General features: G+C 37.2%; 1 protein-coding gene across 1 annotated transcript in view; it reads right to left on the bottom strand.

Annotated features, from left to right (window-relative positions):
- LOC306871210 (transmembrane protein 132C-like) overlaps positions 1–23,659 on the bottom strand; it is a 199,858-nt gene that overhangs the window by 90,968 nt on the left and 85,231 nt on the right. Inside the window, exon 3 of the mRNA XM_079418988.1 lies at positions 7,425–7,565. Within this exon, the coding sequence (XP_079275114.1) occupies positions 7,425–7,565 (141 nt within the window). The remainder of the gene's footprint in view (positions 1–7,424; positions 7,566–23,659) is intronic.

Genomic DNA, 23,659 nt, shown 5'->3' with positions numbered 1-23,659 from the left:
TACACAAAAATAAGACAAACAGGCCCCTCGGCAGCTTCAGTTCTGAAGATACATCTGCGGCCACACTCCTGCAGGGATTTTCACGCTCCTGCACATCCGTGGCCTAAGAATAAAACAACATGTAACCCCCCCCCGGACACAAATACTAATTATATTACCAAAAACAGGCTGCATATCTATACTATGCACTTCACGATTATAGGAAATTACATACTTTTCAAGTGTGTACTAGCATCAGCATTCAGTTAAATGCCCTATTTTTAAATTCATCATTACTTTTAAGTTTATAGATTTAAAAGTGATTTGATTATAGAATTTACAGCTCAGATGAAATGCAGGTATTTAAAAAAAAAGAAATTTACTTGATTAAAAATGCTGTAAAAACTAATATTGTGAAATATTAATACAATTGAACGTGTCTATATTTATGCCCATTTTTGTACTCAAGAAACATTTGGACTGCATTAATCCAAATTTTGCATACTGTATATTTAATATACATACTGCATATTAAATGAAACCGGTATGAAAGCAAGGACGCAGCCTCATTCTTTAAGCACACTATTATACAGTATGTGTGTGTCTGAATGAGCTCTGAGCCTTTGAATGCATATACTACCGTGTGTAAGATTATTTCTTCTTTCTTTGTGTCTGTAAGCCTCACTGTGCACAGTTCTCTGCGGAGCTATTTTGTAGTAAAATATTAAATGGTACACAGCTCACAGACACACACACAGACCGCTAGTGTACATTGTAAGTCAGTGTTAGTTCTCCCAGGGCCTTTCCTAATGTTTCATCTCTCTTCTACTCATGCTCACGCTCACAAATCTACCAGGACAATTGGTGATTTAACCCTGGAGAGCTGTAAAGCGCTTCAAAGAGCAATTTATGACCAGAGTAACACTATGAATGGACATTATAAACACAGCAGAGCTGCTCTTGATTCAGAATCACTTGCATAGTGGCAGATGGCCAACAATAATCAAATTACCTAAATGAAAACCATAAACATTTCATTACACTCTTTGTTTACTATTTTCAAACTACATTAAGGAATAATTTTGATACATCATCCTACAGTGAGCTTCCAGATACGAAGACTTTTTTGCAATTCTCCATAAAGTCTTCACATGGCATTTTCATGTGTTAAAATCATTTAGTAAAACCATTTACACAAAATATATTAGATTTAAAATAAAACATATATAGCCTTATTTATACTTGTTATGGGACTGAAAAGATAAAGGATATTTTTTTTGCAGAAATGGCACACATCATGTTGTACAGCAAACGCTGAAAAGAAGAAACTTCAAAAGAGTGTAACTAATTCCCTGTGCTGTATGAGTGGCTTTAGCCTTGTGTCTAAAAGCATTTGGCTAGTGTGCATTGAGATGTAGCTGTAAACTTCTGCGGGGTCATGGGTTACCCGTTCCACAGCATTATGCTTCAGTGGAGCACTCTGGTATACATGCCATTACCTCTGTCTTTCTCTCTCTCAGACACTCGCACACAGAATCACTAGCCACTCGCCTGTCCTGTTGCCCCTGTCCTATTAACCTTGTTCCTCTCTCTCGCTCTCCCCCTCAGACTGTAGCCTTCAGCGTATAAATACATTTAGTTTTTATAAACGTGATGCATTAGTCATGTGGTATGTGGCCTAGACTGACCAGCTCACTGCCCCACAGTTTACCACAGTTATATAGTTATATAAATTATATAAAAAAAAAAAAACTAATTTGTTGAACTCCAAACATTCAGGACCAAAATATCTGTCAAGAATCCAGTCAGGGGCCTTCCGTCCGATTGCCACCAGAGGTCACCTTTCCATTATATTGACTCTCACACTAGACAGACTGTTTCACGTTACCTTGGACTACATTTCACCGTAGCCAATTACACATATAACACCCACTTAGATCCTTCTCAAATCGCCGAGATTGTTTATCACTCTCCTAGTGATAGCTACATTACGGAGCCATTCATAAACGGAGCCAGTTTAGTTTAGTCTTGTTCATAGTCTGGTTACCTGAGTCTTGTATTCTAGACTATCTCACCCTGTCTGTCTGCTGCCTGCCCTGGAATTATAGTCTGTCTTGGATTATCTCTTTGTATTGCCATTTCAGACTCTGTATGCCCCTCGTCTGGACTGTTGTCTGTCTGTTTGGATTATCCATTTGCCTCACCCCCTGGATTACGTTCACCGTCGATTGACCCTCGCCTGTTTACTGGACTACTCTTGTGTCTTGCCCACGATATACCTGTTTGCTATTGTCTGACCCTTGCCTGTTTCGTGACCATGTCTTTAAATAAAGCTTGCATTCAGATCCGCACGCCTCTCATCTCTGTCGCCCAATTACAATATCAAATCACACAAAGGTACATTCAAATAAGGCAAAACAAACAATAATCAAGATGTTTCTATTTTTCTCCTTATTCATCATGTTACTCCCAACAACAACAATCTTGAAAAAAAAAACCTAGACATGGGGGGAAAAAACATAAAAATATAATGTAAAAATACAGACCTGGAAAACTCCATGGGCATAATTATAATGAATATAGATTTTCTAGTTATGTGGAGATCTAAAATATTCCACAGGGTAGAAATTTTAAGTAAAAAATGTTTTGAATCCTTACCCAGTCAATCACAAAGAATTGGTGTCATGTGGTTATTGAATACTGTTGTAGAAAAATCACTACCATAAAAGTATCTTAAAAGTAGTCCATATGGCTTGTGTGCTATTTTCCAAGCAGGGCTGTCAGTTTAGTGCGTGTTTAATTTATTGACAGCCCTAATTTCTTTCTTAATGTCTTCTAAAGCTTGACAGTCTTATTATGGTGCTTTTTTTTTGTCATATCCAAAGCTTAAAAGTGTCTGCCATTCACTTTCCTTGAAGAACCTCAGAAATTCTGCTAAACTTCTTTTGTGTTCAGTGGAAGACAGAAAATCACTAACATGAGTGAGTGAACTACTGCTTTAAGTGATTGAGAAAGTATTTGTGTTTTCATCATCACATTTACACACATAATCATATTTCGGCCAAAACCCAGCGTGTGAGTGTCTACTATTCTGTGCTCCACTCTCTCTCTATTTCTGCTCTCAATGACCCATAGACTTCTCTAATTTTATTTCCCCGTATTTCATTAGCTATGGCTCGAGAAATACATTCTGCCTGCTTGTGTGTGGCAGTAAATCAATACGGTGAGCGTTAGTCTTCTCTCCTCTTTCTGTAAGACTGTCATCCCTCACTTCCCTCTCGCTCTCTCCCTGTTTAGATTTCTTCAAGTTCTTACATTTGGACTGATAAAGCCTGACCCGAAGGTCACCTGCCACTAACATCCAAAGCTATTTCATCATTCTGAAGAAACGAAGTCAACAACACAAGAGGGGAGGAGTGTGTCGTGATGGAGGACACAAAGGATCTAATAGCTTAACTAACTCTGAAAAGATGAGGGACAGAGGAGAGCTTTATTTAAATGCAGAGGACCATTTCTACAAATAGAGTACAGATGTATTCCTGAGATGGCAAAGCAGCTATCACTGCAGTGTCACATGATTCTTCAGAATTCATTCTGATTTGGTGCTTAATTATTATCAGTTACTACCGGTGCTTAATTATTAAAATGGTTCCTATTACTATCAATGTTGAAAATATTTTATATTATTTTTAGTGCTGTTCAAATGATTAATCGCGATTAATCGCATACAAAATAAAAGTATTTGTTTACATAACATACTGTATGTAAATGTGTATATGTATTATGTATATATAAATGCACACACTTGCATGTATATATTTAAGAAAAAATTTATATCTGTATATTAAATATATTTATATATAATATATAATATAATACATGTAAAATCATGTAAATATTTTCAAAATATATACTGTATGTGTGTGCATTTATATATACATAATACAAATACACATTACACACACATATATTACGTAAACAAAAACTTTTATTTTGGATGCGATTAGTCGCAATTAATCGCTTGACAGCACTAATTACCTAATATTTATGTGGAAACTGTAATATGTTTTTTCAAGATTATTTGATGAATATAAAGTTCAGAAGAACTTTCAGAAGTTATTTGAAACAGAACTCAATTGTAACATTATAAATGTCTTTAATATATCCCTGGCGAATAAAACTATTGAATTCTTTTTTATCATTCTTACACCAAATTTTCAAATGGTACATCATGGTTATAAAAATTATTTTAAAAAATCATAGCAATTATAAAAATTTAGGACATGCCTAAAGTAGTTTAAAATAGTTTGATAGTTTAAAATCTGATGAAAAAAAAAGACAAGACAAAACTAAAACAAGACAAAAAAAAATTAAACAAACACAAAAATAACAGGTTTACATCAAAAGAGTGCAAATTAAAATTAATTAATTATTAATATAGTATTTTACAACATTTAATTCAATAGTCTTGAAAGACTCAAAATCCTTTCTTATGACATTTGACATGTTTTCAACTAGCTACTTTTGATATAAAAAAACTGCATATTTTATCTAACATATCTAGTTCTCACAACAACAACACATCGGCCTCTAAGGCCTAAGCTTATCTAAGGCTCTACGCATCTAAGGCTTTAGAAAAAGAGTCACGGGACGCCTAAGTGTACTGTATTCGTGGAATGTGCCACCGAACGGTGGGATATAAAGGAAAGGAGTGTCGCCCCTCTGTTTACTCAACAGCAAAAACATAACTTTTCTCTTTGCTTTTGTGCGACAGCCAAACGTGTGATCAGAATAAACTAATAAAGCATCTCTTTTTTCTCTTATTATTCATCTTCTCTCCCTCCATCTCTCCTGTCAGCGTGTGACTCACAGCAACAACTGAATCAGAGAAGCATTTAAGTGCAGGAGCCAATTTTCCCCACCGTATAAAAACCACATGAGTACGAGAGCAGAGCAATTACCGGCGACGATGACAGCTTTAGGGTGATGCTCAGGTCGTAAATTTCTCACTCCGCATGCCGTTGGGAGATTTCTACATGCTTTGGATATCAGGACAGACTCCCATAAATCGCAGAAATGTCTATTAGAATTCCCATTCCGGCGTTCCTCTCTCCTAACCCATCTCCTCGCTTGCCTGGGGAGCTAACCTGGAGCGGTGCTAGCGGCGCCGCCGTCATCAGGGTGACTGCTACGGGAAGACGAGAGGGACTGCGAGGAGCTAATTTGCACAGGAGGAGGACAGCGGGGCTGAGGAGACGCCGACGAATCGCTGAATGGCCAAGAAAGCCATTCAGGAGATGTCGGAGACACGGTGAACGCGCTGGAAATCCATGGAGGAGGACTCGCGAGGCCTAATCAATCAAAGAGTGTGTGCGTGATTAAAAAGCACTCAGGTGGAATTTGTTACACTGAAGAGTTCTCTCCTCAAAGGAAGAAATAGAGCCACTGAGTGGCAGAAACTGAAATAGGAGCCCAGATTAAGAAGCCTTGGAGCTAATCATTTCTCCTACAATGCTCTTCCACACTCCAACTTCATTGTACAAAAATGTACGAAAAAGCAATAAGACCTCTAAATGCTGTGAATTTTTTTAATTTCTCATGGAATTCTCATGTCCATGTCGCATTTCTCCCCAAAATAACTATATACAGGGGTGCAAATTAGTGGTCCGCAGGTGCGCATGTGCAACCGAAATAAAAAATGCACTGTGTAAGTTCAAACCTCTCATTTGCATATCAACATGGTTGGAAGATGCACAATTACCTTTTTAGATCAACAAACTGTACTGTATGAGATTTCTATTCAAACTGAAAGCATAAATCTAGGCTACCTTTTCAAAGCACACTGGACGCAAGCAGCGTACGCTCTTGTTTATTAGCAGTTACAAGCAGTAACCTTGTTTATTACTAGAGAAATGTAAGTGAAATTTACTGTTAAGAGCGCTGATTTTAGACTAATTTTGGAAAATAAAGTTTGTTAAATTGTTACATTTACATTTAGCAGACGCTTTTATCCAAAGCGACTTACATTACATTTAAGTTACAGTTTTAACATTTTATCAGCTCTTGCTTTCCCTGGGAATCGAACCCATGACCTTGGCGTTGCTAGCACCATGCTCTACTATTTGAGCTACAGGAAAGCCCTTAAATACCCTTCCTCCATTGCATATTTTTGTCACATCATTATACAGGAAGTGTTTGTTCAACACATTTGAGCTATCATTGCTAAAAATGTGTTTATGTATATATTCTGTTTATGTATAGTGTATTCCATATATAGTACCAGTCAAAAGTTTGGACATACAAATGGGAAGTGTGTCCAAACTTTTGACTGGTACTATACTATAATATACACATAAAAAATATCGGCCAATATATCGATATCAGACTTTTTTTACTCCCTTAATATCGGTACCAGCCCTAAAAAACCCACATCGGTCGGGCTCTAATAATATACAATTTTAATTTCATTTTGCGTGCCATTATTTTACATGTGACATCTTCATGACAATTAAGCATGTTTTCCCTCAACAATTATTCTCATTACTGTTGCAGTATTTTTAAATTGTAATATAATTATACTTCTGTCAGAAGCACTATCGTCAAAGATGATTGACAAAAAGCATGCAATTTGGATTGGCGGAATGGTTCTGTTCTGGGTAAGAACTCCCTGCGCATGCAGCCTAGCATGGATGAGAGCAGGGAGAGCAGCAATAACCCCCCCATATTTAACAGAACGAAACCAACATAAATGTATTGCAGATATCGATAAAGTTCAGTAATTATGTACACATTTTAGAATTAGTCTGAAGGCTGAATCCTGACTGACAAAGGAGGAGTTGGGGATGGAGGAGGGTAATTAGCTATTGAGCAATGCAAAAACTGCTGATAATACTAAGGAACCTTATATATCGATGCTTATATAGGTGTCGTATTCCTATAGGTAGATGGGGATCAGCTGAGAGTCAGTGTGACCTGCCAGAACTAACGCTACACTTGATAATTATCATTATTTCCATTTATCAAAGTTTATTTTAAGCATGCTATGAGCGTACATAATTTATAGATTTAAATGTTTAATTGAAATATTTGGTTTCATTTCACGGTAATGAGAACAAAATTGCGCAATATGGTAATGAGAACTGAGGTGATATGTGATTAGTTATGACAATCACCTTCTTTATTAAACAAAAAAAAAAAGACAATTTCTTATTTTTTCTTTTAATTTCTGTCAGGTGTTGAAATGGTGTGGAAACAATTTCTCTGAAAACATACTCAAATAATAATTTTTCTGTTCATGATATGTTGTTAACAGGTTTTGTGAGATTCGTCCGAAAGTACATTGCATCTGAATTGGTAAACATATAAAACAATACAGTAATACACAGACAAAAAAAAACACTTGATCTGGTGGAGTAAGCAGTGAGTGACATCATAACGGTACTTACTTCTCATTGGTGGAGCTGGCCTTCCTTTGGCAGAACATGGACAGGGAGGAGGAGCCAGGCACTACTTCTTGCTTGATTTCCCACGCTGCCAGATTACTGGGCTTCACCACCATGAAATTAATGCCTTCCCCATACTGGACTCTAAGGAAATCAAGAGCATAGGATTTGAACACCCTAAACAACACACTCATGAACTTATTCACTTAACTTCATACAAATTATGCTCAAACACACATTTTTGTTTTTAATTTAGAAAATGCAGCCCCTTAAATGATAACTTCTTGCTTTTTTATTACCTGTTTAATAAATAATCAGCTACTACCAGATATAAAATCCCGAGCAGATTACTCACATTAATATTTAGTGTTAATTCTACATCCACATTTAGAAAAGCAACCACATGGGGGTGTATATCACACTTTTTCAAAGAGCTTTAAAGTGTTAGTACAGCTCTGTGGAATAAAATGGCTAATACATTAGTTAGCTAATGCATATTAAACAATACTTGTGTACATTTATGTAAAGTATACAGTATACAAGTAGCTATCTACAGTAGTAATATGTGGATGAGAATATGTGCATTTTTTATTGATAAACCTCTGTCCTCTGGACTTGTCTGCTGACTCATCTATTCCTCACCTTGGCAAGACACTGCAGACTTTATTAACACACACACACACACACACACCACTATATCTGCCTTCCAATGGCCTTGGAAACACCAGAGGTGAGATTTCCTAACTTATACAACGCTGCCAGCTTTCCTCGGTTGCTTTCCTGTAGCTCAAATAGTAGAGCATGGCACTAGCAACGCCAAGGTCATGGGTTCGATTCCCAGGGAAAGCAAGAGCTGATAAAAATGTAGAAACTGTAACTTGAATGCAATGTAAGTCGCTTTGGATAAAAGCATCTGCTAAATGCGTAAATGTAAATGTTGCCCTCTCACTTTATTTTCAAGGTCTGGCATTACTATTTCTTCAGAGTCTGTTGTCAGTGCTTTGGCTAAGGACTGTAAGGATTTTCAAATCAAAATGCAAATAAGACAAAGATCCTGATACATGATTACTGTATGATTATTTCTAAAATGATCAGTTCTCTTTTTTTCTGAGTTTGGCTTCCTCAGACTTTAGTTTATAAGCTAAAACAACCTATGTAGAGTTGCAAATAAACTTAAAGGTAAATAAATACATGTACAGCTTGGTGTGGTAATGATGAGACATACTTTAGTACTATTGCCATTGGTGGAGCAAAAGTGAACAAAACAGTTAGCCATGTTGTGTCTAAAATGTAATCATTATACCTGAACAACAAAGAACATTGCAAATGACTGTATATCTGTCTTTTTCTTACGCAGTAACGACGCTCGGTTCCTGAATCAGATTTATGTTGCCAAGCCAGCTCATATTTGTGAGCAGAAAGCAGGTGATGTAAACAGGTTGCTGTACGGGTAAAAGAACATGACCTTTAATGCCCAGAGACAAAGATCCATTAGAAGTAAACGTATGACTCTGTTCTGTTCTCCACATAATTACATTTCTGTATCTAAGAATTAAAGGAGGAATAGAACAATAAAGTGTCTTTCTTCCAAACACTGAAAAACAGCTTGTTGAAAGGAAAACAATTAAATTGGCACATGTACACAACTGACTAAAAGAGGCTGTAAATAGCAAAACTAGCAGAACAAAATAAGCACAAAAAATAAATCCAGTAGGGCTACTTCTGTTATTATTCCTCTGACGTAGCAGACAGAGGAACCCATCACTCTGTACACAATCGAAATACATTACCACATACAAAACTCTAGAAATAGGCCTATTCCTAAGAAGTTCATTCAGAAACATCGAAGGAACTGCCACTTTCTCCAAACAACGCGAGTATGTAAGTTACAAGCTTATAATGGTTCAGTGTCATATTCTTATTGTAAAATAACCTTGTGAACTATATAAATGCAACTACTCATTCACTACAATATATATGGATTAGCCACTGAGCTGCATTTGAGTTCTTTATTCCAACAAAGAATTGATTCCATGCTTCCCGAGACACTGGGGATCGAGAGTCAACTTCAAATGTTCAGTGTGAAATGACTAAGAGATTATCTTCATTATCAAACTACCACACATCCCAGAAGAGATTTATTAGCTAGCTGTGAGGATTCGGAGTTATTCCAGGGACTCAAATCGTTTGATTCTGCTCAACAAGAAGACTCATTTACTGATTTATTTAGTTACTCTTACATCATTACAACAGCAGGAGGCGCCCACCTACGTGTACAATATTTTAAGTCGATGAATCATACACTCAAAGCATCATCACTTTTGATTCATAATATCAATCACAATACTGTAGATAAAACTTTTGCATTGTTGAATGGAATAGTTCACCCAAAAATGAGAGCATGATGAATATTTACTCACCCTCAAGCCATCCAAGACTTAAGTTTGTTTTTTTCATCTGAACAGATTTGGAGAAATGTTGCATTGCATCACTTGCGCACTACTGGATCCTCTACAGTGAATGGGTGCCATCAGATTGAGTCCAAACAACTGATAAAAACATCACAATAATCCACACAACAACTCCACTCCAACAATTAGTGTCTTGTGTGTTTATAAAAAACAAAAAGAAGGCATTTTCCTTTAAACCATCACTTCTGGAAAACTACGAGTCCATAATCCATAAGAACACTTCCTCCAGCAAAAAAAGACCATCTGCTGTTGTCCTCTCACATCAAAATCCACCAACAAATTTGTTTAGAACAGTTTGAGCTGCGCATATTTCTATCCTGATTCAGACGACTTTTTCACTGGAGAAAGCAAAACTCTTATTTTATCCATAATGATGGATTTGTTTCTTACAAACCCACAGCTTTTCACTTCACAAAACATCAGTCGATGGACTGGAGTGGTGTGGATTGCTTGTGGATTATTGTGATGTTTTCATCAGCTGTTTGGACTCTCATTCTGACGGCACCCATTCACTGCAGATGATCCATTGGTGAGCAAGTGATGGAATGCTAAATTTCCCCAAATCTGTTCTGATGAAGAAACAAACTCATCTACATTTTGGATGGCCTTAGGGTGAGTGAATTAAAATGTTTATTTTTGTGTGACCTCTTCCTTTAAATAAACATCTTACACTGCCTCCCATTTTTCTTAAGGAATCAACTCTTTAAATTCTGGAGACCTGGAATCAGAGTCATTTCCAACCATTGTATAAACAACTCTACTCAAAAGAAGCATATTTGTTCTGTTTTTAAACCTCTGGTTTGGCATATTTTGAGAACAGGAACATCTGGGTAAAACAGCCTGCTTCCATAGAATCACAACACAGCTGCTGCTCTACTCTTACGTAACTACTCAGCTATTGTGTAAGAACAAAAAAAATAGTTTTTATCTTTTTGAGCATGCTTAAACAATCAAATCAGATTCTAAATGTTCCTATCATCATGTTAGGGAAGATCAGAGTTGGTAACTAAAAGGTTGTAGGTTCAAACTCCAAAAACTGGTGAATCATCCAACATTTGTCCTTGAACAAGGCACCAGGATGCTCCAGGGGGTGTCTGCCAAATGAATAAATGTTAATGTAATATATCTCAGGCCAGTGGTCACATGGCTTCTAATATAGAAGTCACATGGCATGTTCTGCCAGAGTCATATTATCCTTATAATCACAGTCATAGTAAAGCTGCATTACTAAAGAACAGAAACCGACCGTCACTGCATCATTTAGCAGAAAACACACACGCGCATAATCATGGTGGTGCTGCCAATTGATATTTTTCTTCTCAAGACCACAATGGAAAATCACTGTGGTGATGAGCACAACAGCGAGAAAGGTCATGTATCTGTGTGTGTGTAAGGGTGGACACCGCACAAGAAGCATTCAGGTCTGCAGGCCAATCCAATTGGCATTTAATTAACTGGGGACTCAGATCAGGGAGTTTACCCTTCTAAATCAATCCCCTATACCGAGACTAAACGCTCACACACAAACAAACACACATGGTGGATTACACAGGTGGATTAGCAGGGTTTGTCTGGCAACGTCTCGGTTGGAGATGAGTTTGCAGATCGTGGCGTAAAGGGCGAGGCAACCTTTGCGCCAAAAACAAACAGCCATGTTATTGCATGTGTGTGAGTGTGTGATAGAGAATAGTGCACTGACACTGAGGACGGACTGCATAAGCATAGCAAACAGTGGGACACAATCAAACATTAAATCACACATACTGTTCCAAAACCTAGTCAGCTGCCTATAGAGGTGGCACTGCTGAGGAACACGAGTGCTTGTCTGACTGTTTCCAAAAAGGCAACCTACTTATTATGCCTTCTAAGGCAAAAATGGAATGAAGCATTGTATACTTTACAAAAAAAGCCAATCCCATAATGCACTGCAATAAGCTTGGTGAATAAATCTATTACAAAGCATTTAATTTCTTCCAACACTGAAAGGCATTGATTCAGTGCATTTTAACATGGATTATTTTACCCAGTATTTGTGTCCTATGTATTCTGATGCTTACAAGAGAACCATTATTTTTTGCAACATGCTAACAACAAAATCTAGTGAAATCAACTGTGAGTCTCCCGTGTCAAGTGCTGTTTGTGTGCTGTGCTGGGTGGAGCAGGACTGCCCGATGTATCAAAATAAAATCAGAATCATGATATGGCTTAGTGTGATTAGACTGTGATTTAAGTAAATAAATATATGCGCTGCAGATTTGCAAATGATGCATGGCACTGTGTTTGTTTATACTGTAAGTGTACAACTCAAGATACAGTATATATATCAATCGATTAAAAAAAATTAATTAATCGCAAATTTTTCTGAAATTAATCGCGATTAATCCCGCCTAACATTATAGTTTTTAAATATATTTTTATATTGCAATAATTTCACATTCAATCTTCAAATTAATGTACAAACAACATATTTTTTATATTTGTTTAATGGCATCTTTTTTATGACTGAAGACCAGTATCACTGATACCAAGTAATAATGATTTCCCTATAAAAAAAAATTCCCAATATTTAACCACTTGGACTATAGCCATTAAACATTACAAACCCGATTCCAAAAAAGTTGGGACACTGTACAAATTACGAATAAAAAAGGAATGCAATAATTTACAAATCTCATAAACTTATATTTTATTCACAATAGGATATAGATAACATATAAAATGTTGAAAGTGAGACATTTTGAAATGTCATGCCAAATATTGGCTCATTTTGGATTTCATGAGAGCTACACATTCCAAAAAAGTTGGGACAGGTAACAATAAGAGGCCGGAAAAGTTAAATGTACATATAAGGAACAGCTGGAGGACCAATTTGCAACGTATTAGGTCAATTGTATAAAAAGAGCCTCTCAGAGTGGCAGTGTCTCTCAGAAGTCAAGATGGTAAGAGGATCACCAATTCCCCCAATGCTGCGGCGAAAAATAGTGGACCAATATCAGAAAGGAGTTTCTCAGAGAAAAATTGCAAAGAGTTTGAAGTTATCATCATCTACAGTGCATAATATCATCCAAAGATTCAGAGAATCTGGAACGATCTCTGTGCGTAAGGGTCAAGGCTGGAAAACCATACTGGATGCCCGTGATCTTCGGGCCCTTAGACGGCACTGCATCATATACAGGAATGCTACTGTAATGGAAATCACAACATGGGCTCAGGAATACTTCCAGAAAACATTGTCGGTGAACACAATCCACCGTGCCATTCGCCGTTGCCGGCTAAAACTCTATAGGTCAAAAAAGAAGCCATATCTAAACATGATCCAGAAGCGCATGGTAAACATGGCCTTGTCCCAACTTTTTTGAGATGTGTTGATGCCATGAAATTTAAAATAAACTTATTTTTCCCTTAAAATGATACATTTTCTCAGTTTAAACATTTGATATGTCATCTATGTTGTATTCTGAATAAAATATTGAAATTTGAAACTTCCACATCATTGCATTCTGTTTTTATACACAATTTGTACAGTGTCCCAACTTTTTTGGAATCGGGTTTGTACATTATAATTAAGAGCTATCAATTCTTACATTTATTAGACTTTAAAAATAACTTCTAATTTAAGTGACCTTAAAGCAATCTTCACATAAACCCATTACAATAAATGTTATATTTAGCTAGGCTACCTATGCCCCTCAGCAGAAATATACAGAAATTGAATAAAATTATCAAACACTAAATTCTAAACTAAATACAGATAAATACTTACAGCTATATAAAAGTTATTGATCTCCTTTTTTTCTTTTATTCTTGATGAACAGACATCACAGCAGCTGGTTATTAGGTTATTTGGCTGCCATTTCTTTACGAGCTGTCGCTGCTGAACGTGACGCGGATCTGACACGCATCGTATTTTCTCTCTCTCTCATCACCTTTTCTGACCCTTTTCAGGTCAGACCCATTTCAGTCTCTACTAATGAGCTGATGAATTTAATCGAGTGTGTTAGATGAGGGACAGTGCTGGGATGCTCCAGGACAGTTTGGAAAACCATTTCAGAGACATGTTCTTAATGTAAATCATATATAACATATTACATGCACACACAGTTTTAAGGCAGCTTTAATCGCCTTTTTGGTAACTTTATGCCTTAACTGACCACGACATTGCATGCACGTAGTTTATTTCGCGCTTTGATAAGAATTAATATACTGTAGGCCACTAGTGTAGCCAGAAATGTTAAAGTGGGTGGGCCTACATAAAACTGGGTGGGCCAAGTGTCTAGCATATGAAAACTGCATGTCAAATTGCCAACAAAAAATGCAGCACCAAGGTTCATTACACAGTACTTCTAAAGCATGCATTAACATTAGTAATTTCTTATATTAATGTTAATTTCAAAATTTAGGACATTTATTAAAATTCAGTTGCATCTGTTAACATTTGCCTGAGCTGGTTAACAAAGATGAATAAACACGGTAACAAATGTATTGCTAATGTTAGTTAATGCATTAACAAACGTTAACTAAAGGAAGTTTATTAAAAAAGCATTACCTCAGTCTGAAACAACGGGGCTTCGCAGATGATTTCATAATCAAGCGTCTCTGTCAGTTCACGCACATCGAGGACCGCAGAAATGTGCGCAGCTGCAAATTATGCAGTTTGTTTTGGCGACCAGGATCCAACACACAGTTTATGTGTTTCTTTCCAGAAAGGACGCATATTTTTAGCGGATCAAACACTGTACATATGCTAATATAATGTTTCAAACACAGTTGGTTCAGAAGTTTCCGATCGATAAATCCAGCACCCTCAGATGGTCTGGTGGGTTTCATTTTATAGACGGTCCGGATTTATTGCTAAGACTTTTACTTTTTAAAGAATTTATCTAATTTATGATTGCTCAACTCGGCTATTTTCAAATTTAACTGCACAAACGCGTGCATTTTACTATTATATCCTTACGTCGTAAACATAACATTATGGGTGGGACTAACAGAAACGGACGAATAATCATCATATTGACAAACGTGATGCACCTATAGGAAGAGGGAAAACTAAGAAACGACCTGCAATTGACCATGAAAACGAGCGTTTGATATTTTTTTATAAATATATGAAATTATAGTGAAATAAGACATTTATTAGTATCGTTTAATAAATTACATCCATTTGGAAAATTACCAACTTCTCATTGGGTGGCCCACCCGTAGCTATGCGACTGCTGTAGGCTATAGCGCGTGCCGGGTTCCGCGCAGCTAGAGTGCGTGTCTGAAACGTCTCCGGATTGATGTGATCGTAAAGACGTTCTGCGACTGAATAAATGCACTTCTTGTCAAGAAAAAACAGACAGAAACAGCAGTTATGAATGGGGTGGCCAAGCCTAGGCTCCGCGCCTGCATTAACGGCGTTAAATAATTTTAATGTGTTAAACTGAAGAAATTAATCGCCTGCGTTAACACGATCATTTTACGATACACGATACACAGTATATACATTTACAATAGTATTTTATTATTACCATATATTTCTTAATATAATATTGAATTTAATAGGAATTACAATTATTATTTTATAGTCCTATTCAATGGGTCAAAAAAACTGTAGAAATGTGGTCTATGAAAATTAAAAATAAATTTTAACACCCAAACTTTTTCCCAAATTGTTCAGCCCTAAAAGCATGTTTCTCCATTAAAAAAGTCTCCAGAGTAAAAAAGTATTTTTTTATCTAAAAATCTCTGTATTTCTTTCCTATCACAACATGCAGCAATAAAGCAGAGCGAGGCCAGCATATTCCCATTAATAAGAAAATGACTCTTTTTGAATCGATTCTTTTCAGTAATTCAAGGACAGACATAATTATGAGCTCTTATGAGCTGTTACTTTTAATGAACTATTCAAAAAGACGAGTTAACAGTTTGAATTACAGTCTGCACTGTATTATTTACAGCATTGGCAGAGAGAGAATTTCTTTTATACTTCAGTCCTGGTGCATCCTGGTGAGTTTTAACAGAAATAAAGCCAAATGATGAGTCAATAGCTTGTGAATCAAACTGAATCTTCATTGATATCCAGCTCTATTACAGACCACTCCAAATTGGTCACTGGTTAGGACACTGGCTATGTAGGCAGCAAGTTGGTCTCTAGGTTTTGGCACAGAGCTGTTGTGTTGATCTGATGATGCTGATACATATGGATTTAAAGCGCAGAGCTACATATCCGGGGCCATTGGCTGCCCAGCGCCAACACGGGGACGGGCTCCGAGAGAGCATGACAAGAGCAGCGCAGAGTAAAAGTGTCCCTGAGCCTCAAACCCCTGCCTGGACCAGTGTTTGAGTGACAGGAGCAGGACAGGAGCTCTGAGAGGTGCCTTGGCAACCCTCATGGTCCCTGTGGCAACCTCCTATTCCAAAGGATTCTTATTGGCTGGCTGTGACAGTTCCAAATGCCACAGGAGCCGGTCTGAGATGCCAGCTCTTTATCACTCATCCTTCAGGGAGAGAGAGAAAGAGGACGTCAAAGATATATTTTTTTTTCTCCTTTTATATATATTTTTTATAACAGTACAACTATACCCCAACTATACCCCATCCAATCTTTCTTCTCACTTTCTTTCTCTCTCTTTACACACACAGAGACTGTCGTCGCTGGTCCTTCTCTGTTCCTCCCAGTGGGGAAGGCAGGAGTATTTAGAGATCTCTACATCGTCTTAAGAGCACGATCATTTTGACATAAGCACACACAGACATCCTGAATTCATTACACTCCTAAATTATGCATGGCTGTCTTCTATGCTCTGACAAACTCACAGTGTCACATTCATTCACAACTCTCTCGTGAATAGGGGCTAATCCAACCAATCAGAGCCAAGCTTCCAAAAAAAGATGCACCTCACACACTGCCCATTACAGTGATGTTGCCATACAGAAAGCTGTACAAATAAGCTGTCTTCATAAAGACATGCAGCATTTTATTAAATGTAAAGTAAAGAGGAGGCCAGAAATGATTGGAGAGGAGAGGGATGCAAACCTCACCTAAGCACCAATGCTTAATGCCTCTAAAGCAACAGCTCAAACTGTTAAAGCCGTCTGTAAGTGCAATTTATTATAGTGTCAACACAGCCTAAAACATCAGTTTCAAACATCACTTTTTATATCACTCAGTGACTAAGGTTGTTTTCGAACTGAAACTGAAATGATGAAATACAGGCAATATATATATATTTTATTTATGCTGCATTTATTTATTTAAAAATGCAGTAAAATAAAATATTAACAATTTTAATATATTTCTTTCCTGTGATGTCAAAGCTGAATTTTCAGCATACAGTAATTACTCCCGTCTCGTGTCACATGATCCATCAGAAATAATTTCTAATGTGCTAAACCATGATATTACAATCTTTTCAGAATAAAAGCATTTATTATAAATAAAATTTTCTTGTGAAAATGTAAGTCTTTTTTGTCACTTTTTTTTCTGGTTAAATTTAATGCATCCTTTACTGGCCTCAAATTTTGAATGGTAGTGTACATACTGTGAAAATGCAAAAAAAAATTATAATTTGCTGTTTGAATTCAGAGTTAGCTCCCTGTAGATAGACACCCATGGACTGAGGCTTGCTTTTAATTCTGCTTGAGAAATCTAATGTTTCCCCCCAACAGCGTATTTTTCTTGTACGTCCGTTTCATTTGTGAACTACTGCAACGCTAAATTAATGTTTGCTGAAAAAGGAAAATGAACCATATTAACCTTTTTGCCAGTCATGTGAAGAAAAAAATTAAAAACTCAGTATAAAACACTGTGAGGATGAAATAGGAAAAGTACACATGAAACGCATTTCCTCCAGTAAATGAAAATAAATTTCCATCAAATTAACTTCACACCCACACTCCCATTTCTCATCTCCAAACCACCAGGTGATCCCTATTCAGATAGACCCAAAGGCCCTTTCCCTGTGTGTTTGGCTGTGCATGTGATTCTTCTACTTTTTAATTGTATATAACAGAGTGAGTATGTGTCTGCCCCAATCAAAGATCTCTGTAGGGAACTCCCATTAGCAGTAATATTACAATATGCCAGCTTAGTTGTGTATATATAAATCTTTAATTTCAGGCTTGGTGCAAACTCCATGCTGTGGATGATCTAAAAGACTTTTTGTATCCTAACTAATGGCAGCTCACTGAGAAATTACTTATTTTCAGTTCAGAAAAACATGCCTCAACCATTACCTATCTAAAGGTTGGCAGTAATAATAAAACAAACTAATTAAACACTGCACATATTAAGTAGGGGAAAAAAAATATAATAATTATTATTATTATATGCATGACATCTGTTACAAGTTGTAACACTTTAAATGCTTAAAATTGTCAAATTATTAATTATATATTTTTTTATTATTATATTCATTTTAAATTGCATAACTGTAATCTGTAATACATTAATACTTAAAAAAAATTACAAACACACACATATGGCAGACATATATATGTCACGGCGGATGCTCAAATCTACTGTAATTTTATAAATAATACTGTTTTTGTGTCACAGAATGTAGTTTTAACCGTTTTTTTAGGCGAGAATATACTTGTTTAGACTTGAAATATGTGGTTTGTTAATAAAGATAACGTCTATTTGAAAATGTTCATAATGTTAACAGACTGAAGCTTTAGTTTTACCTATCAAGTCCTCACAAAATGTACTAAACTGCTAAATGGCTGATCATCTCTCCTTCTGGCCAACAAACTGTTTGTTCTGCAACTTTATGACAAGGATTAGTCAATAAGAAAACACGACGGCGTTTTAAACAGAGCAGCGTTAATGATGGCACTAACAAGGAGAGGTGGAGAGCTCAGCTCAGAGCAGGACGATTAGCCCTCAGAGGAAGCGCACAGGCATAATTATGCATTCTATTATGCAAAAAGTAGTTACAGGGGACTTTAACACCAATTAGGGAATCATTGTTGCTGAGTGGATGACTCCCATCTGAGGATAAACTGGAGTGCGAAGGGAAGAAATAATCAGAAAGGATGGATGAAACTGGAGGAGAGGAAGAGTTCAGTACTGCACCAAACACAGTCCTGTGGTCAAGGAGAACTGCAAATGAGGTGCAGGAATGAGCCCAAGGAAACATCATACGCTGTTAAACAGTCACCTAAGAAAAATGAGTGCTTCATATACTGTTTAATCTCACATTTCCAATATTTCCCATTTTTTTAATCACCTCCTCTGAAAAAAAACACCCCTTTTGTTGTATTTTGTGTGTGGGAATGTACGTTTCCAAACTTTTAGTAAGGAAAGTAGTGAAGGAATCTAAAAAAAAACAGTTTTGGACAGAGAGACGAGCGAAAAAAGCAGGAGGAGGGCTGAATTGAAGAGACGTGGCCACACGCAGGGGAAGAATGAATGTCATCCAAGGCTTTGACCTTTTTGAATATCATAACACACAAACAAACTAACTCATGAAAATTTGCATGAGAGCGGAGGAGGGCTTCTCTCAGCTGTAACGCAGGGCTCGTTAAGGAGACAGGTGGTTTGCTCACTCTGACACACACACACACAAGGACACACACATCTGTCCAATATGCTGTTGACAGATAACAGCACGCTCCCTTCCTCTGTAAATACCTCACAACACCTCTTTGCTGCTCATGTTCAGAGGAAACTATAACAGTAACATCATCACAGAAGTACTGAGGAATCCGCTCTGTGTGTTTTTGGTCTGAAATGAAAAAAAATGCTTTGAAAGGAATGTGGCCACAGGTCAATAAGATTTTCTTTTTTTAATTGAAAGTAATTAATACATGTATTCAAAGATCTCTATTGTAAATAAATGATTTTGTTTTACTTATTATTCATAATAAATCTTGAAAAATGTATCAGTTTCCACAAAAATATCAAGCAACTGTTGTTTGACGAGACAAAACGCTTTGAGCAGCAAATCAACATATTAGAATGATTTCTGTAAGCTCATGTGACACTAAAGCAGTGATTCTCAACCCGCGGCCCGTCACAAATCCAAATGTGGCCCACCAGGGCCGGCGCCAAGGGGGAGCATTCGTGGGCCGTGCCCCCCCCCAAAAGAGTTACTGTGCCCCCCACTTTCCATCCTCTGCCCTCCTTGCTGAACGTGATCGATATCGAAAGTGAAACCGATAAAAACAGCGCACATAAGAAAGCGATTGCACACACCGACAGACAGACAGACAGACCGACAGACCGACAGACAGACCGACAGACCGACAGACAGACCGACAGACAGACAGACAGACAGACAGACAGACCGACAGACAGACCGACCGACCGACCGACCGACCGACAGACAGACAGACAGACAGACAGACAGACAGACAGACAGAGACAGACCGACCGACCGACCGACCGACCGACCGACAGACAGAGACAGACCGACCGACCGACCGACCGACCGACAGAACGACAATTTACTAAATTATTAATTTTTGTCTCAAATAAAATATCTAAAATATTTTAAAGAAAAAAAGAAAAAAAAAAAGATTTTTTGGCAGAACAAGCAAAACAGCCAATGGGCTAAGTCAGTCAGTCTTAATACAATACAGTAAGTAAGTCTTAATACAATACAATTTTGCTTTTCAAGAAAATATATATTTTAAAAATGTTTAGATAATTTTACTGGAAATTAAGGTTTATGAAAAAATTAATGGAAGAAAATTGCAGTGAAAAAACTAATGGAAAGATAGTAACTTTAGCCTTGCAAAGTTTCTGATTCTCAGTAAACACCACTGCAATAGAAAGAAAGCTACTTATTTGTATATAAAATGTGTTTTGTACATGCACAGAATGCATGGAATGTTCCTTCAAACCACACGGCTGTGTCAAATATCTCTTAACTCCATGAAAAAAGACAATGTAAAAAATAAAAAAAATGCATTCTGTCCTTTCCTTTAAAATTCAACATAAAACCACACTCCTTCTGCATGTGTTTGTGTCTGAAAATACGACATAATCAGAGCATCTTACTAGTGTACTTCACTTCCTTCCTCTATTGAGCTCAACATGGCAGGATCTAAATTCAATATAATGTTTGAAAAAAACATCCTCGAAATTTAAGGACTCCCTAGCACCCCCTTGCGGTCTTTATCATATTAGAGGAAGGGGTTAATTCTTTCAGTACAAAGTATGCAAATTACAATGTATTCTGGAACAAATAGCAGCTATTAGATTTTTTTTTTTTTAATGTGGGGAACCTATTGTGAAGGTACCACAATGATTATGATCTAAGTCACAAAATGATCATGCTTTTTAAGCCTCAACAAGTGGTTTATTCTCAAAATGATATTTGTAAAAAAAAATCATATCTCAAAATTATTGCACGAGACTGCTTTTTAGAAAATGGCTACTCTGGTTTTGCCAAAAACATAATTTCCTCTCTCTCTCCCGCGCTCTGAGTTAGCGGCAAAGCCCAGCATGTGTTTGACGAGAGGGTGACAGCAGGATCCCGTCTCCTCTTCGTGCTAATTCCTCTCTCGCAGTCTGCGTCCTGGCATCCATGTACCATCAATCCACGCCACTGACATGCACACACACCGTAGATGTCCATCAAACGCCAGTCACAGATGTGCTCCCGCCCACACACCCTCCAGGACACACCCCCTGCCAAGCAACATGAGCGTCGATGCTAGCCAAGCCTATATGAGTGTGTGTGTGTCCTTTAAAGTGTGCATGCGAGTGTAAGTGTTCATGCACTGCGACAGCCCTGCTGGATCTGAGCTGAATGTCGTTGAGTTTTGAAACACACTCGCTATCTCATTCTACCCCCGCGCTTGGGAGTTTGGAGTTTACAGAATCTTTTTCAACAAGACTTCACCCCTCCAAACTTGTACCTGTATTTTTCTGGCTTTGACAGAATTTATAGTGCCAGGCCTCATGAGCCCATTGTCAGCTTCTGGAGGAACGGCTAAGTGTGTGTGCTTCTAAGTTTAGAATAGCTCCCTAGGAAGCTGTAGTATTTACCATCTTTTTGCTGTACTTTTACCTGTCCCCTCTGAACAGAATATGGGCCACGCCGCATCCTAAATACACACTGCTTGAAGAACAAATTTAGCATTTGGAAAGGCTAAATGCTATTCCTGACCTAACCAACTGAGATATGTTGACCTGAAGCAGGTATTTAATAAGAGAGTGCGGGTGGTATCACCAAAATCTAATATCACGGTGTGTGTAATATAAAAATTGTGATAACGGTCACGATATAGCTGGAAATTAAACCCCAAAATCAAGTATATATTACGTAACCATGTAGCAATGTCTATTTTTTGATAATCTAGTGACTTGAAAGAACAGTTCACCCAAAAATTTAACTTTTGTCAGTATTTACTCACCCTCATGTCATTTTAAACCTGTAACATGTTTTTTCTTTTGAGAGAAAATAAAAAAAGAAACATTTTTGTCCATACAATGAACTTTTTGGAGTCCAAAACGACTTTCAACTTTGGCACCCAATGACTTTTATTGAAATGGATCAAAACAAATCACTTTACGATTACGAATAATGCTATAAGCCCATCTGTGACACTGTTTGGCCAACAGACCAATCAGATGTTTTAAAAATCTAACATACTATCCACCTTTTTTAATGTGGAAATAAGCTATTTTCTTTGGAAGTGCAAGACTTCCCATTCCGATGCTAAATAACGAAGTGCTGGAAAAAAACTATTTGCACTACAAACCAGGGTGTTTATGATTATGATAATGAATTAAAATAATACGATATCAAATACCAGTTTGCAATATCAACCAGCATATCAGCTGTTTTTATACAGGTAAAATAACTGGAGGTGAATGACACTGACCATTCAAGTTACAAATGACCGCGCCTGCTCTTACGTTAAAAATACAGTGGATAATGAAAGGATATGTATTGGAAATCATCATGAAGTCACTGCAGAGGATGACAATGACAGGAAGAGAAGTTGCGTCACTTCTCAGAACCGTGACTCACAATCTCGACCATGTGAGCTGAACTAATGTGACAGAGCATATGCTGGATAAACCATCATCCCATGTCTGTTTTAACAAGTTTAGTGTTCTGACCTTGTCTGTTTTTATCTCTTTTCTCTATCCATTCTTACTTCAGTGATAGAGGATTTGCCTCGATCTTCTAAGTGTTTGAGAACGTAGGCAAGATGAGTGGGCACAACACTGCAGACATACAGACTTTACTTTCTCTTATGTGGCTAAGAGCGTGGACTCGGGAACAGTGGTGCTTATTATACCTCCTAACTGCTGATAGTGTTTCTTGACATCTAGAAGAGTGGCTGCAGCTTTATAGAACAAGGCATACCATCTAGTCATTGCTGTAGCGGACCCCTGCCAAGCTGATAATTGTCTAGTTCTGTGCCTTCGGAAGTTGGAAGTTGTCCCCGCTTTCTACTGTCCCTTTCCACAATGGCACAACAGATACAGAAAATAAAAAGGTTTATAATCAAAAGTTAAAAGCAAGCATTGGTGAATGATGTATGGAAATTGTGTTCTTGAATGAAAGCATAAATCAAAGATGAAACACTATATATATATTGTGTTGCTCAAGAAACATTTCTTATTCTTATTACTCTTAAAAACAGTTGTGCTGCTTCACATTTTTAAGAACACTGTGACACTTTTTCAGCATTCTTTTGAAATAGAAATCTTTCCCTAGGATTTTGAGTGTAAACCTTAGTATACACAATATATTTAGCACAATATGAAAGTGAAATGTGTCTTAAGCGATTTAACTAAAGCCTGTGATTTGTGTATCA

Source organism: Barbus barbus (assembly GCF_936440315.1).
Source record: "Barbus barbus genome assembly, chromosome: 6".
In the NCBI taxonomy this organism is placed as follows: Eukaryota; Metazoa; Chordata; class Actinopteri; order Cypriniformes; family Cyprinidae; genus Barbus; species Barbus barbus.
This window is presented reverse-complemented; position numbering and strand designations above follow the sequence as displayed.